Source organism: Miniopterus schreibersii (assembly GCF_964146895.1).
Source record: "Miniopterus schreibersii genome assembly, chromosome: 2".
NCBI lineage: Eukaryota > Metazoa > Chordata > Mammalia > Chiroptera > Miniopteridae > Miniopterus > Miniopterus schreibersii.
The window spans coordinates 2437703-2454034 of NC_138102.1; the positions used below are offsets into that span (position 1 = coordinate 2437703).

General features: G+C 56.0%; 1 protein-coding gene across 7 annotated transcripts in view; it reads left to right on the forward strand.

Annotated features, from left to right (window-relative positions):
- Positions 1-16332, forward strand: part of AGPAT5 (1-acylglycerol-3-phosphate O-acyltransferase 5) — a 77584-nt gene that overhangs the window by 24542 nt on the left and 36710 nt on the right. For 2 of the 7 annotated variants that reach the window (XM_081131013.1, XM_081131014.1), the window contains exons 6-8: positions 1999-2160; positions 5700-5823; positions 7917-10820. In XM_081131013.1, the coding sequence (XP_080987139.1) occupies positions 1999-2160; positions 5700-5823; positions 7917-8142 (512 nt within the window). In that variant the 3' untranslated portion in view covers positions 8143-10820. Of the gene's footprint in view, positions 1-1998; positions 2161-5699; positions 5824-7916; positions 10821-16332 lie in introns of those variants that run through there. The other 5 variants (XR_013998342.1, XR_013998343.1, XR_013998345.1 and 2 more) reach the window with 4 other exon arrangements.

A 16332-nucleotide genomic window follows, 5' to 3' on the forward strand; every position in this document is an offset into this window, starting at 1 on the left:
CTTGAAACTGGCTGAGGTCAGGTAAGCCAGGTCTGCACTGAAGGCTGCTCCCTGGACAGCAGTAAGTCAGGGGCGGAGCGTCTTGTCCTCCGAAAGGCTGCCATGGAGCTTGTCGCTTAAGAAGACAGTAGTGAGACGTTCAGGAGAGGCCGGCGTAGTGTCCAGCGAATGGTGTCGGTGCGTGAAGGCGAGGAAGCGGCGTGGGTGTGTAATGTCATGTACTTCATAGTATAGTCGTGTTCAGGGGAAATGACGTAGCGTGGCAGGTGAGTGGTCTTTCTGTCGTTCTCTGGGGCGTTGGTTTCGTGACGGGCCTGGTCCTTTTACCTAAATCCAGCAGAGCCCCGGCCTGCCCTCCGCTCCTGGCCCCGGGCAGGTCCTGCTTCGCCCGCGGCTGGGCAGCGGTCGCTGTGCGTGTGGTCAGGTGTCTGCTCGTCTTTGCTGCCATTGGTAGAGTGTGGAGAGTGCTGCGTGCTCTCAGCGAGGCCACAGATCCACCTCGTGGGCCTCGGTTGCTGATTGTTCTTACTGAATTGCACAGCGTGACTCTCTGGAACTTCGCACTTAGATTGGGTGAACGCACACGGCTCTGCGCACCTGCAACCAGTACGGAGCAATGAACGGGAAGTCGGGGCGCCCCAGCAGCAGAAGGACGCGTCAGCTGACTTAACTGACACATGACGTTTCCCAGCCCTGCGCACTTTGCAGACCTGGTCAGAAGCTGGCGAGGGAGCTAAGCGCCTCCGCCGGGGACGGCGGGCGTGTGCTGTGGGAATCTCCGCTGTTCCCACAGACTCTGCATTTCAGAAATTCTTCTCGGAGGATCCCAGCGCGCTGGGACTGTTCCTCCTTGTGCGGCTGGTTTTCCCTGGAGAGCGCGGCAGGAACTCCAAGTCGGGCTGCTTTTCTGGTCCGTGTTGGAGGCGCTTCCGAGCGGCTCTTCTCCCTGACGCTGTTGGTCAGTGTGCTAACCCAGGAGGAGCGGCCGTCGGAAACAGGAGGGCGGGACACCGATGGGCATGCGGTTATTGAATTGCAGTATCCTCCCAAAGGTTTTTGAAAAGAAGCTTTTAAAAGCTGTATACACACAACTATGTCAAATACACCCAAGAGAATAAAGTCCTGTGTTAATACAAGACCTCACTGCTCTCCTGCAGCGCCGTGTGCAGTTTGAGTCTGCAGCAGAGCAGCCTTCGTGTAGCCGCGGGGCGGGAACGACCCCGACGTCGCGGGGCAGTGGGCCGTCGCAGTGAGTGCGGCTCGGCCTAGAGAGGGCGAGGCAGTGACGGGCCGCGGGGGGGCTCACGAGTGTTACGCGCGTGACGGACGCCAGCCACGGAAGTGCACACGCTGCAGGTCCCGTCTCTGGGAAATGCTCGTATCAGACAGAGCTAGAGACGGAAAGGAGGGGCGCGGGCGCGGGGCCGGGCGCGCAGTGTCGCCGGGGCCCCGGGGGTGGCGGCTGAGGAAGCGGGCTGGGTTTCGCCTTGGTGATGGCCGCACAGCTCTCTGAGGTGCTGACCACCCCTGGATTGTCCGCTTTAACATGGCGGGTGCTGTGGTGAGTCAGGCCTCAGGTTTAGAAAGCGTAGCCAGAATCGGATGCTGAGGCTGCCTGGTGTGTCGGGCCGTTAACTGCTTGAATGGACGTGGAACTGACGGAGTCCGGGGCTTGGAGTCAGAAACTGTCAGGCGGTTTCCCGGGTCTCGGGTGACGGAGGCGGAGGGGCTGCCACTGGTGCTGTGCTGGGGGGCAGGTCACGGCCACGGGCTCCGCGACCGTGAGGCCAGCCTTCCAGCGGCTTTCCGCAGCGTCTCGTGTGGCTGGTTGTGATTTAGGCGGAGCCACCAGAGAGGACTCTCTGCCCTCGGGCCCGTGGGTCTGGGGGACGGCCTAGTGTCCTCTGTCTGTCTGGAGGTGTCTGGAAGCAGCGCCCAGTCCCCCGAGGGGTTGTGACTGAGCTGTGGCCACACTGAGTCGACCGACCTCTTTTGCAGGCCTGCCCGTGTTGAAACACGTGCTGACACCCAGGGTGAAGGCCACCCACGTCGCCTTCACTTCCATGAAGAGTTACCTGGATGCAGTTTACGACGTCACGGTGGCTTTCGAAGGGACCGTAGACGACAAGGGGCAGCGGAAGGAAGCACCGTCCATGGTTGGTGAGTGTTCTGACCAAGTCTGTGTATCACGAATGTGTAATTCATTCTTAAGACAGCCCCGGGGCTCTGCCTCATTGCGTTTACCTGGTACGTTTTCTGAGTATTATGTGTTTTTCGAGTATGTTTTATTCGTCTGCAACGGTCTAATGTTGTCAGTCCTGCTAAGCTTGGTATTTCTTGGTTGCCATCTTAGTCCTTCAGACTTGCCCATGACCATTAACTCAGCCTCTTTCTGCCAGAAGTTCACTATAAAAGCGGACGCTCCATAAATGAGGAAGGATGTGGGGGTGGGGAGGGACGCCAGCCTCACTGGGGGGATGCCAGCCTTGCGATGCCCAGGTGTGCGCTGGTAGCCCTGGTTCATCCTCATGATATGCATCTAGCATTTATGAATTTAGTGTCACTGACGAGAGGAAGGACGGTTATTGTGACCCTTTCCTCAAGCTGCTGGGTCTTCAGGACCTTGAGCTGTTGCCGATGTGTGTCAGTTACAACAGGAAGAAAATAGAATTTTATGTGAGCAGAATATTTTAGCTAAACAGACCCAAGGTGCGCTTGATTGTTAGGGAGATTTATACGCGGAGTAGGCAGGCCAGGCAGTGGGGGTCACCACCCCTCTCTCAGAGTGCCCACTGGAGCCGAGGCAGGGTCAGAGCTCAGGTCACCGTCCCTTTCTCAGTGTCCACTGGAGCTGAGCTGGGACAGCGTGGACCTGCACTGCCCTTGGCGCTGTCTGAAGTGGCCTCAGCTGCTCGTCAGTCCTCTATCGGTGGGATCCCCTGAAAGCCGATGACCGTGTCTGTTCAAAAGGCGTTGGGAGCAGCAGGGGGTCCCCAGAGACGGTGGAGGCACCAGGGCTGTGGGGTGTAAAAGTTGGTCACTGTGGGGTCGGTAAAATCTGAGCAGTTACCCCTATGGTCACTCTTACAATTGCCTTCGACAGAGTACAGGGGAAGTGGGAAGCTGAGGTTTTTCCATTTTAAATGGGATTTTTGGAATATATTATACATCAAACATTTGTAAAATGAAAACTATAGAAAGTATGCAGTGAAACGGCTTTCTGTGCGCCTGTCCCCGTGTCCACCTGTCCCCACCCCCTTCCCAGAGGTAACCACTTTCCTTAATTTCTTGTGGATAGTAGATGCCCATTTAAGTGTATAATCTGACTCTCTGGCCCCTTCTTATGAGAAAGGCAACAAAAAACGAATCTTCCTTTTAACCATCGAAAGAGTCACTGACCTGTTCTCACATTTGAAAGCATACTTGCATTTAGTTCAACAACATTGTCATTGGTTTATCAAACATTGTTTAAAAAGTATGATTAAACGTGTTTTTGCTGATTATGGAAACCAAGAATTATTCCCGTAATAACCTTTGTGAACTGCTGCTTTCCTTCTGTCGCCTGCGAGGGCGTGAGACCTCGGTAGCTGGGCGGTGTCCGCAGGATAAATACCCACCTCCTCCCAAAAGGTGCCCCCAGGGGCCTGGTGCCCTCGGTGGGGCTGCCCCTCCGCACCTCCAGCGCCTTGGGGGGCCGCTGCAGGCTGTGGGGGTGAGTCCGTCTCCCACGCAGTCTGACCTACAGAGCTGGGCGCCAGCGCCCTGGGCCTTCTCCTGCCTTAGCGCTCCAGGCCCGCGCTCCAGGCCCGCGCTGTGCCCTGGCTCCCTCTGCAGCCAGGACAAGTGTCCGGAGAAACCTGGTTCCGAGCCCAGCCCCCCGCTGCCGAGCTCTCCAGTGCTTTGCTTAGAGCCTTCATTACAAGCCTTACACACCGTGCCTGAGTTTGAAAAGGTGGCTTTCTTCTCACACGCCGAAGTCACGTAGATAATAAAATACATCGTTTCAATCAATTAAAGATAATTTCTATAAGGAAAAATACGCCAGAGTGAAACCAGAGGACCGAGGGCAGGCTGGGAAAATACTGCGACTCAGGTCGCAGAGGAAGGCAAGTGCCCTTGATGTGTTGGGTGCTCACACCTGCAGGTTGTCCAGGAAGGTGACCCGTGTCCACAGCTCTGGAAAATGGCACAGGCTAAGAGCAGGCAGATCACAGGAAAGTGTTCACCCTCACGCATAATGAGAAAAGCGCCAGTTAAAGGTGACAGTGAGGCACCGTTCTCTTTCTGTCAGATTGGCAACAATCCCAGTAACAGGCCCAGCTCCTCACAGCGGCCCACACACCGCAGGTACCGAGACGCCGACACTGCCCAGGGCCCACGCGGGCCGAAACCCGGGCCGCCCGACCCCGTCGCGCTCTGAGCCCATGCACAGCCCTGCTTCTAACAGGGCCTCCTAAGCAGTTCTTTGATTAGTTAAATGAAAGATAGAACTTGAGGAAAATTAAGTCCAAAATATTGAAACATAAATCTTCCCTATTGTAGTATTTTTGCACGTTTATCATCAAGGCCACTTTACTCCTAAAAGTATATAAAAAATAAGATCATTTTTTATGAGAGAAGTGCTGCGTGGTACTAGGGGGACACCAGAAATGCACAGCACCTGCGGAGATGCTGACTGAGCATGGGGGGGTCAGAAGTCAGAGCCTTCCTCAAGGGTCAGCTGGAAGCCTCCCCAGCTGTGGAGGAGTCACTCCTTATCAGAGCCATCTCTGAACACGTCGCCACCGGAGATGAAAGGCCTCAGCCTCCTCCTGCTGCCCACCTGGGAACACAGTCTCCTCTGAAAGCTCTTAGGAAGGTTGCCCTGTTCCCCAGGGAACTTAAATACGTTACTACCTCACCTCTCCCCAGAGAGCCACCTACAGAAGGGAGGCCCGGCTCTGAGGTCTTTCTTATCTTGGAATGAATGCCGGCCTGGTTCCTGGGCCTCCCCAGCTGAAAAGGGAGTGTCTGCTTCTTTCAGATTCGGATTGACTTAGGAATTGTGGTCCTGTGAGGGCTGGAGCTCTCCCATACCCAGGGGCTACAGCCGGATTGGGAGAGCAGAGCCAGCACTCCCGGGAGAGGGAGTGGGACCTGTCCCCAGGCCTTTTCTGCCCTGCAGCAGGCATGAGTGACAGCAGGCTCATGTGCAGGTCAGGGACCAGGGACCAAAGGGATTAAGTGCCCAGATGTACCCCTTGTTTTGCCCTAGTGAACCAGGTACACGCACCCCATCTCCACCTGTGTGGGAGCAGCAGTGACCTTGTGACGAGTGATATGCTTGGGAATGGGGGACTGATTACTGGTCTCGGGAAGGTGACTGGTGGGGTTGACGGTGCCGGCCTTTGGGGGTCCCGTCAGAGGCTGGGACGTCGTAGCAGGTCCAGCTCCCTTCCAGGCTGCACAGGAAAGGATGTCTCACGGAAGCACCGGGCTGTTGGCGCACCTTAGGGTGCAGGCAGCCGCGGTTGCCGTGGAAACTAACACGCTCTCCCCTTCAGCTGGAAACCCCAACTCCACTTACAATCTATAACTTTTTGTTTTTGCTAAGGAACCTGTACTTTATTTTTAAACTTTTTTTTGCCTCATTTTCATTGTTTATTTTATATAATCATGAATCCTAAAATAAAAAACAAAATATTTTTGTTTTTTATTAGAATTTCTCTGCAAAGAATGTCCAAAAATCCACATCCACTTTGCTCGCATAAATAAAGAAGATGTCCCGGAGGAAAGAGGGTGCATGAGGAGGTGGCTTCACGAGCGTTTTGAGATCAAAGATAAGTGAGTAACAGCAGGTCAGCTCTGCGAACGCGGGCTTCCAGTGCCCTGAGCATCCGAAACGGGTGGGGTTCCATTATCTTGAGAGTGGTTTTCATGAAGCCGAGTCCGGTCCTGCCCCACGGGCACCCGCTCCTGTTTTAACCTTTACTGCTCCGCGTCTCTCTAAGAGGACTTGTCATGGCGGCCGCCCGTCTTCATTACAGACTTTCCAGAGCAGTGCTCTGTGGTGAGATGTAGCTTTTAGTAGAAAAGGACACGGCCCCGTGAGAGGCCCCAGGTCTGCCGTCCAGCTCGAGGGCGCGGCGGGATTGTTGGGGAGCCAGCTGTCCCGCCCGCAGCGAGGGAGGAGGCCTGGGGACAGGCTGTGTCTGAAGCACGTGGAGACGACGTGGGCATTCTGTGGAAAGGAGGGAGGGGCAGGTGGCATTCTCCCGGCCCACGTGTCTTTCTGGTGTTCGTATTTTGGGGCCTGAACAGTTTCTGGGATCGGCCTTGTGTTTGGCCATGTGGTTGACGTGGAGCAGACTGGAGCGTGGAACGTGGCGGGAGGCCCTGTGAGGAGGCGCAGGTGTGTTTGGGCACCTCTGGGGTGAGCCTGGCCTAGAGGTCGGCCAGGGAGCGCGGGCCGCTGATTAAAGACAGGTCTTGAAGCCGCAGGTGACAGGAGAGGACATTAGTATCTGATTCACACACATTCTAAAGGTAGGAATTCACAGTTTTCTTTTTAGGCAGCTAGGAAGTGGGTCTCGGGTTTCGATGTGACTCTTGGAAGCTGATTTTCTTGGTAAAAACTTCAAGACGTGTTGTGTTTGCTGCTCACTCTGCTCTCGGGGGCGGTTTGGTCCTTCCTGACATGTGTCTTGTTTTTTGAAAATATATTTTAAATATCTACACTTTTATCTTCTTTTTGAAAAGATGGACCTTCCATTAGTTATAGGATGTGCCATTTATAAAGGCCACATTGACGCCCGACCGGGCGTGGCTCAGCGGTTGAGCATCGACCTAGGATGCAGGCGATCAGGGTTCGGTTCCCGGTCAGGGCACATGCCCGGGTTGCGGGCTCGATCAATGACTGTCTCATCATTGATGTTTCTATCTCTCTCTCTCCCTCTCCTTTCCTCTCTCTGAAATCAACAAAGATATATTTAAAATATATATATATATGTGTGTGTGTATATATATATACATATATATATATACACACACACATATATATATAAAGGCCACATTGAAAAGTATGTTTTTTTCAGGACTTTAAAAATCCTTTCAAAATTATGTTTATGTTCAGAATTTCTACCCAAGTGTTTTATTTTCCTGAGAGGCCCCTTCTCGGGAGCCTGCTCCTCTGCCTCCTTTCCTTGCTGCTTTACAGTAAAATGTGTCCCAGTTAGTCCTCCTGGGCTGGCTACCAACAGAGTGACTGAAGTGTGCTAAACCCAGTGTGCAAAACTCAGTACGTTCAGAAACCAGTAGCCAAATGTCTGTATTTCACTGACTCTCAGTTGTACACAACGTGAATTATTAAACCACCATTCAGTGCCACACTCTGTCAAGGGAGACGTTTAAAAAGTAAGATCTGTGTGTTTTGACATGAAAATCTGTTCTCAGGAAGAAAGCCTGAACAGTACGTTTACCGTTTTCCCTTTGGGCCAGTTTCGTAACTCCCTGGAACAGGAGGCGCCATGTGTGTTGTGAGCACTGCTGCTCTGCCCTGTGACTTTGGGGGAGTGGGGGCTGCGGGGGGGTGAAGGCAGGAAGGCAGAGAGAAGGCCAGAGGGCTCATCACCCCGTGCGAGTCAGGGCCTGGAAGGCTTTAAAGACCTGAAGTTTATAAAACAAAATCATCCCCATAAAATGACTTGGAACCATGGCGTATAGTGCAGTTTATATACACTGCTCATCGGGCACATGAAAGGTACTTTAAAAGTCTAGACACTGCAGTTAAACCAGCCCCCTGGGTGGCCCCACGTTCATCTTTATTTCCCAGGGACCTGTAACTTCCAGCACATAACAGGTGCCCAACAGGTATTCGTTGGATTAAAGCACTGAAACGACTAAAACTGAAACGCAGAACTTTCTCCGTCTGGCCGCAGGCTGCTCATAGAATTCTACGACTCCCTGGACCCGGGCCGGAGAAGCCGGTTTCCTGGGAACAGTGTTAATTCTAAACTCAGCCTCAAGAAGACGCTGCCGTCGCTGCTGATCCTGAGCGCCCTGACCGCCGGCATGCTGGTGACCGAGGCTGGCCGGAGGCTCTACCTGAAGACCTGGGTCTACGGCACCGTGGTTGGCTGCCTGTGGGTCAGCATTAAGGCCTGAGGCGCTCCGTGGATGGCGATGGCGCCCGTTCCGCCAGATTGCCTCCCGAATTAATGAGAAGTGTAAATAAAGCCTTGTTGATTGAACTTCGGATAAAATAGAATTTCTGACTAAAGCCGGCCTGCGGGCGGCCTGGGCACACTCACCCCGTCTCACGTCAGTGCCGAAGCCCCCGAGGGGGCGCTGCCGGCCTGTCTGTGAGCCGGGGGCCTGGGGCGCGTTAGTGCTGCGGGGCTTGTCGCTGTCTGCCGTTCAGGGCCTGTGCTCGCACATTTCACTGTTCCTTATTTTCTATTTTTGACAACCTCGCTGCTCCCGGCTCTTACCACTAAAGTATTGAGTGTCTTGCAGCTATGGAATGTTTTCTTCTTGCGCAATTTCTCCAGGTCGGTGAGAGAAAGTGTATTTAAGTGTCGAGGGGAGAGAAAGGAAGGGCCAGGCCCCCCTGGGGGGGATCCGCTCTGGTGAGCACCTGCTGTCTGAGCTGACTTCACTCTATTTGCAAAATGATCCACGTTTCTAATATTTATTGAAACAGCTTAATTTGCACACCCCGTACTCTACGAAGACTAATGTGTAAAGTGGGAGAATTCAGTGAGTTGAAACTGTGGCCGGGGGTCTTGTGCGAGACCTGACACTGCCCAGCCCTCTGAGGGTAAAGCTGAGCTCCCCGAACCTCGCACCCTCTGTGCCATACGCACCCGAAAACCTTAGGTTTCCTTTTACTTTTTTATATAAAAGTGATCTTTGTGTACCTTTGCTGGACCTGGGTCCCCCAACATTGAGGTGATGGGAGCCTTCAGATGTCTGCAGATTCACTAGCGTGTGCCTTTCTCCTGTCACTCTGGGGTTTAGCAAAATGTTTACTCCCGAGATCATTTTTATACCATGTGGTCGATCTTCACCGTGCCCGTCTCTGTGGCGGCCATGGGGTGCTCCAGGGCTTGCACGGTGGGCTCGCAGGAGAGGGGTGTGGCGTGGTGTCTGTCCGCTGGGGAACTACTACAGCCCCGGTCGGGGAGCTCACTGGCTGCGCAAGACTGTGCGTCTGTCTCATGCCAGGAAATTCACTCTCCTCGAGCCGCGAAATCCAGATGTGACCCACCGGGTCCATGCGGATTCGGGTACCCCCATGCGTGTAACGGGGGTGCGCAGTTCACCTGTACCACAAGGGCTGCGTCTCAGGTACCAAATCCCACAAATGTCAGTGTGTCCTGTGGAGACTTTTCTGCAGTGTGATCTGCTCCATTTCTGTGTTACTGGTTAGACTTGATTGCCTGCCAGTCCTTTACGGTAACAGCCCTGCGCCTGCTGGTGGGCTTTGTCCTGAATTGCGTCACTGCTCCAGCTGACGCACACCAGCTGACCCGTGATGGACAGACCAAAGTCAGTGACTAAGGGAGCCTCTGGGTAACTGGGTCTCGAGCCAGAGAGCGAGCCAGTTAGAGCAGCAGCACCGCTGAAGAGCCGGGCAGGAGGAATCAGTCTGTCAGCGTGTATGTGTACACACACTCAGACACACATTCATGTCCACACTCAGACACACATTCATGTCCACACTCAGACACACATTCATGTACACACACTCAGACACACATTCATGTCCACACTCAGACACACATTCATGTACACACTCATAGACACATTCATGTCCACACTCAGACACACATTCATGTACACACACTCAGACACACATTCATGTCCACACTCAGACACACATTCATGTACACACTCATAGACACATTCATGTCCACACACTCAGACACACATTCATGTACACACTCATATACACTCACACATTCATGTACACACTCATACTCACAGACACACATTCATGTACACACTTATAGACACATATTCACAGACATACATTCACGGACACATTCATAGACACATTCATGTACACACACATTCATGTACACACACATTCATGTACACACACAGACACACATTCATGTACACACACTCATAGATGCACATTCACGGACACACATGCACATGCACACAGTCCCACGGAAACCACTGGCCTGGTCATGGATGGGGGAGGGGGGAGGGTTGGTCAGTAAAACTTTTGAAAAGTGCTCTCATACCAAACTGCAGTTTTCTCTCATCTGTAAAGTGAAATTTAGATCAATAACATGTTTTTGTTACATGGTTTTTCTAAAGTCCTAAAGTTAGACCCTGTTTCTAATTAGAGCAAAATAACTGTAAGTTGTATAACTTACTTTGAATATAATGGTTATGCTCTAAGTTTAAATTTTAAGAAGCAATACCATTAGAATTATACTGATCGTAACTGATTTTAAGAAGGCAAAGTGAACTGCTTAAGATCCCTTGAAAAATCATGTTTTTTATGACTCTACTTATATGCTTCTCACAAAGGGTCTATAAATATTTGGTTAAAAATTTTGTATCAGAATATTTGGAAAATTAGAAGCTTCTTTTTAATGTGTGTTGATGACTTGAATTGTTATTTTCTAAAATTAAGAGTCCCACCTCTACTTGTAAACCTTTTCACATAATATCATTTAGCTTTTGTTTGTGTTGTTTTTACAGCTCAGTTGTTACTCAGTTTTTCTTTGTAAGAGCACCACCGATGTGCATGCTTTTGTGTTCTTCAGAGAAGGGTGCGTTTGGGTGAAAGTAAAAGAAAAAATAAAATCTTTCACTGTCTCTCATGTCTGTGCTCTTTAATGTTTTATGACCCCAGAATTCCCCAACAGTCTTCTATCACACGAAACAGGCATTCTGGCTGGCCCTGCATTCTATACTGTTTTAAAGTATTGAGCAAGTTGGGAAAAAAGACAAGAAAACACTCAAACTTGTGAAGCAGTGTATTAGTTTGGTTCTGTAAACTCACCTGTATCTTTTATAAGACATGTGGCAGCTGCGAATGGCTTGAGAGTTCTTTAGCGGTTGGGCTGTGCCCCCGACATGCCTGAGGCTGCAGTGGGCAGGCGGGCGGGCCGGGAGCCCACCCCGCCCGCCCCGCTCCTCCCGGTGCCCGCCCCGCTCCTCCCGGCGCCCGTCCCCCTGGCCCCGGTGCCCGCCCCGCTCCTCCCGGCGCCCGCCCCCCTGGCCCCGGTGCCCGCCCCGCTCCTCCCGGCGCCCGTCCCCCCCGCCCCGGTGCCCGCCCCCCTGGCCCCGGCGCCCGCCCCGCTCCTCCCGGCGCCCGCCCCCCTGGCCCCGGTGCCCGCCCCCCTGGCCCCGGCGCCCGCCCCGCTCCTCCCGGCGCCCGCCCCCCTGGCCCCGGTGCCCGCCCCCCTGGCCCCGGCGCCCGCCCCGCTCCTCCCGGCGCCCGCCTCCCTGGCCCCGGCGCCCGCCCCCCTGGCCCCGGCGCCCGCCCCGCTCCTCCCGGCGCCCGCCCCCCTGGCCCCGGTGCCCGCCCCCCTGGCCCCGGCGCCCGCCCCCCTGGCCCCGGCGCCCGCCCCCCTGGCCCCGGTGCCCGCCCCCCTGGCCCCGGCGCCCGCCCCCCTGGCCCCGGCGCCCGCCCCCCTGGCCCCGGTGCCCGTCCCCCTGGCCCCGGTGCCCGCCCCCCTGGCCCCGGCGCCCGCCCCCCTGGCCCCGGCGCCCGCCCCGCTCCTCCCGGCGCCCGCCCCGCTCCTCCCGGCGCCCGCCCCCCTGGCCCCGGTGCCCGCCCCGCTCCTCCCGGCGCCCGCCCCGCTCCTCCCGGCGCCCGCCCCCCTGGCCCCGGTGCCCGCCCCCCTGGCCCCGGCGCCCGCCCCGCTCCTCCCGGCGCCCGCCCCCCTGGCCCCGGTGCCCGCCCCGCTCCTCCCGGCGCCCGCCCCGCTCCTCCCGGCGCCCGTCCCCCTGGCCCCGGTGCCCGCCCCGCTCCTCCCGGCGCCCGCCCCGCTCCTCCCGGCGCCCGCCCCCCTGGCCCCGGTGCCCGCCCCCCTGGCCCCGGCGCCCGCCCCGCTCCTCCCGGCGCCCGTCCCCCTGGCCCCGGCGCCCGTCCCCCTGGCCCCGGCGCCCGCCCCGCTCCTCCCGGCGCCCGCCCCCCTGGCCCCGGCGCCCGCCCCGCTCCTCCCGGCGCCCGCCCCCCTGGCCCCGGCGCCCGTCCCCCTGGCCCCGGTGCCCGCCCCGCTCCTCCCGGCGCCCGCCCCCCTGGCCCCGGTGCCCGCCCCGCTCCTCCCGGCGCCCGCCCCGCTCCTCCCGGCGCCCGCCCCCCTGGCCCCGGCGCCCGCCCCGCTCCTCCCGGCGCCCGCCCCGCTCCTCCCGGCGCCCGCCCCCCTGGCCCCGGCGCCCGCCCCGCTCCTCCCGGCGCCCGCCCCCCCCGCCCCGGCGCCCGCCCGCCCCTGGGGGGGACCTCTGGGGCCTTTCCGCTCCGCCCCGTCCCCCTGGGCTCCTCTCATTCGGAGCCCTACCCGCGCAGGTAGCGCGCGCTTTACTTCTCCTCTGGAATGTCGCCGTTTATATTTACTGAATAGGTCTCTGTCAGGAATAGGTCCCTGTCTCATTAGGTTGCCCATTGGCAAAGTAGAAACGGAGCGTACAGAAGGCCCGCGCCAGGCATGGGCACGCAGCCCCTGCGGGTCCTTCCCAGCCTCGCGGCCGAGGCCGGACGGGCGCCTGCCGTGTCGTGTGCGGCCGCGGGTGGGAATAAGGCGTGGCCTGGGGAAGGTGTGTCCTCCAAGGGTTAGGCTGGGACAGGCGGTCCTGGCTGCACTCCAGAGACCGGCGGGTGGCAAGTGAGGCCGGGCAGCCTGAGGCCGTGGGCACGTCGGGGTCGCATCACTGACCGCGCCGCGTCCCAGAACCGTGCCTGCTGTTCAGGTAAGAAAACAAGGTTCTTCACGATGCATTCCACTCCCGTTCCTGGTCTGTTGGGGAGGAGTGGCTGGGGGATCCCGAATCCTCCTGCCCTTGCCAGTGGAGGCCTTAGGCCAGTTCCTCAGCTCTGTGCCTCGGTTTCCCTAATTGTAAAAGCGTGATAAGAAAGGTGCCTACTGCTTAGGGTTGATGTGAGGATTAAGTGAAAATCTGTGCAAAGCCCTGGAGGGGAGCCCGCCCCTTTCCAAGCACTCGGTGCTCAGCGATGTCACCGCCCGTGTCCTGACCTTTCTGTGCCTGAAGGTGGCAAGGGCGCCTCGCCCAGGAACCCCGTCTCCCGCTGGGTGGCTGCGCTACCTGAGGCCCCGCCACGCCAGTGCCTTGCCTTGTCAGTTGACTCAAATCCTTGGTCCACGTGCCCGTACGTGGGCTCTGTGATACTCTGGCAAGTACATCCTTTGTTTTCGGTGTTTGGTACGTTGGTCTAATTTGGCGCATGATCTTGTGAAATGAAATAAAGTGTATTAACAACTCAGTACTGGACACTGTATCCCTCTCCGTGTGTGCTAAGATGTTTCCTTTTTGTCTCTGTATGTCTGCCCCCTCTCTGTTTCTAGAAGCTGAGATGAGTAAAGGATTTTAGATAGAAATACTCCAATACGAAGCCTCCCTCCGTGTGTCTTTGTCCCTGGCGCTCCCTGGCCCTGGCTCCCTGGCAGCTCCCACCCGGGTGTCTGCCACATTTCTAACCCCCCTTGTGCCATTTGATCACCGATGGTTGGCTCCAATCTAACATAAGACCAGCAACGGGGCTTCAACCAGACTTGGCCTCAAGACAGTGCCATGCACAAAAAATACTGGTCTGAGGGTCAGGAGACGCTGGGCTGGGGCCAGGTGCCAGTTACGTGACGGTGGCTCGCTTCTATCTTGACCCACCTTCTGGGACCGGGCTGAGTCACAGAGTCCGTGGAGACTGCGTGTCTTCCAATCTGCTGCCTCCAGAGTCTGCATCTCCCGGGCACCCTCCCAGCCCCGGGCCCGATGGCACAGGGGCACCTTCAGCCACACCTCCCGCCTGTCTCCCAGGTGAGTCTACTTGATGGCCCTTTCCTCCTGCCACCATCGGCTTCCTCTCTCTTCACCTCCCCACCTCCCAGCCCCTGACTCCTGAGCCCCAGGCCAGGGCCCAGCCCCCCCATTTGCCTCTTAGAATGTGTGAGCGACAACCACCTTCCCACTGGCACTGTCCTGGGCAGAGGCCTCAGTCCCGTGTGCCAAAGAGCCGTGAAATGCGAGGTATGCTCTAAGTGTAAAATACACACCAGATTTTTTAAATTAGTCCAAAAAAATAATGTAAAATAGTGTGTTAATCTTTATACTGATTATATAAGTAGGTTAGCGGTTGTTTGTGTGGAGAAAGACGTGCAGGTTATGGTCATGACAAGGGCTCTATGAGCTCAGTGTCCCAGCGCAGCTGCTACTTCTGCCCACCCCTGGGTATTTCCATTGCGTAGACCTGGTCTACCACAGGCACAGGGCGGGGGCTTCGCTCCGAGGTTCGCCTCCAGGACGGGCACAGCCCCAGCAAGTACATACGGGGCAGGCAACACGGGCGGCCTCGTTCCGTAGGCGCTGCCCGAGGCTGGACCTGGTCCGCTTGGCTTCATCATCGCCACACCGGGCTAGAGGTCAGTCGAAAGTCTAAATCAGTTGTTTTAATTGTAATAGTCTGAAGTCAAATTCTTTTTAAAAAGTCAGTGGCCTTTAATATTTTATTAAACATTTAACAAGTGATAGGAAAGTTGCGATTTGATAGGTTCATCCAGAAAGTGCTGGCGCCCACGACAGTGGAGCAGAACCAAGAAATAAAACCTGGAAAAAGGAAACGAGGGCGGTGGACTGAGGGGCGCTACACTGACACTCTCCCCGGACCAAACTGGATTTACAGCTAAAACATAGAAAAACCACCCAGAAAACCAACTGGAGACTATCTGGAGAGCACCCTCACAACCAAGGAGGAAGAGGGGAGACCCCACAGAGGCTGGTAGGAAGCGCGGACGCGAGAGGACTGGCTGGGCCCCCACAGGCAGCAGCCGAAGGGCCCGAGAGATCTCAGCTGTGGGGGCTCCCACTGAGGACTCCGGGGCCTAAACCCCAGGCTGGGCTCCCCAGCCCAGAGCGCCCGAGCTGAGACGGGCCCACAGGACATCCAGCTGTGAAAAGCAGCCGCGTTTCTCTCTGCCAGGGAGAGACGGCTGGAAACGCAGGCCCCTCTCAAAGGGCCAAAGCACAGAGTTTCACCTGCAGCCACTCACCTCGGGCCCTGGCAGAGGGAGGGCAGAGTGGACCGGAGCTGTGTGGGGAGAGCCTGGGGTTGTGGGCTCTGGAGAGTGAGATGAGAAGGCACCCCTCTGGATTCCCCCCACCGCGGAGGACGTCTTTCTCAGGCAGATAATTTTCAGCTTTTCCCTGAGGGGGAAGCAGTTGCCCCACCTGCTGGGAAGCCTCTTGCCCTGCCCAGAGGAGTTTCTGCAGCCTGAGGCTTGTTGAGAGACTGATAACAACCAGCTGCCCACCCTGGGGAGTTTCTGCAGCCTGAGGCTCATTAAGAGAATCAGATTAATCAGCCTGCAGGCAGAGGCAGACCTCAAAGTGCTGTGAGTCTTTGCCTGACCTGCTTGGGGACCCGGGCCTTGGAAAAGCAGACTTTGGGGTGCATCTTGGTCCTGTCCAACCACACCCAGCCCCAGCAGAGGGGACCTCAAGCCTAGGGCTGTTGATAGCCCCAAACAGGGTACTCAGGGCCAGCCAGAAACTGCATCTGACATTGGCCTGTACCAGAGACCCTCCAAAAAGACTCAGAGTCCTAGCAGATCTTACCTAACACTTAAAAACAAACCCAGAAAAGTAGCCAAAATGAGGAGACCAAAAAACAAGCTCCACATGAAAGAACAAGAGAAGTTTCCAGAAAAAGAGCTTAAATGAAGTAGAAATAAGCAATCTCTTAGATATAGATTCAGAATACTGATTGTAAGGATGCTCCACAGCATGAAAAAAGATACGGAAACTGAAAAATGACCAGTCAGAAATGAAGAATGACATAGCAGAAATAAAGAATACACTGGAAGGAATAAACAGATTAGAGGAAGCTGAGGATCGGATCAGTGAATTAGAAGACAGGGTAGAAAAAAAATCAGAGACCCAAAAACAAAAAACAGGAGGACAGTCTAAGGGAGCTGTGGGACAGCGTGGAACGTAACACTCCATATTATAGGACAGACAGAGGAGGTCAAAGTAAGCAGGGTTTAGAGAACGTCTTTGAAGAAATAATGGCAGCCCGGCCAGCGTGGCTCAGGGGTTGAGCGTCGACCTAGGATCCAGGAGATCAGGGTTCGATTCCCGGTCAGGGCACATGCCCGG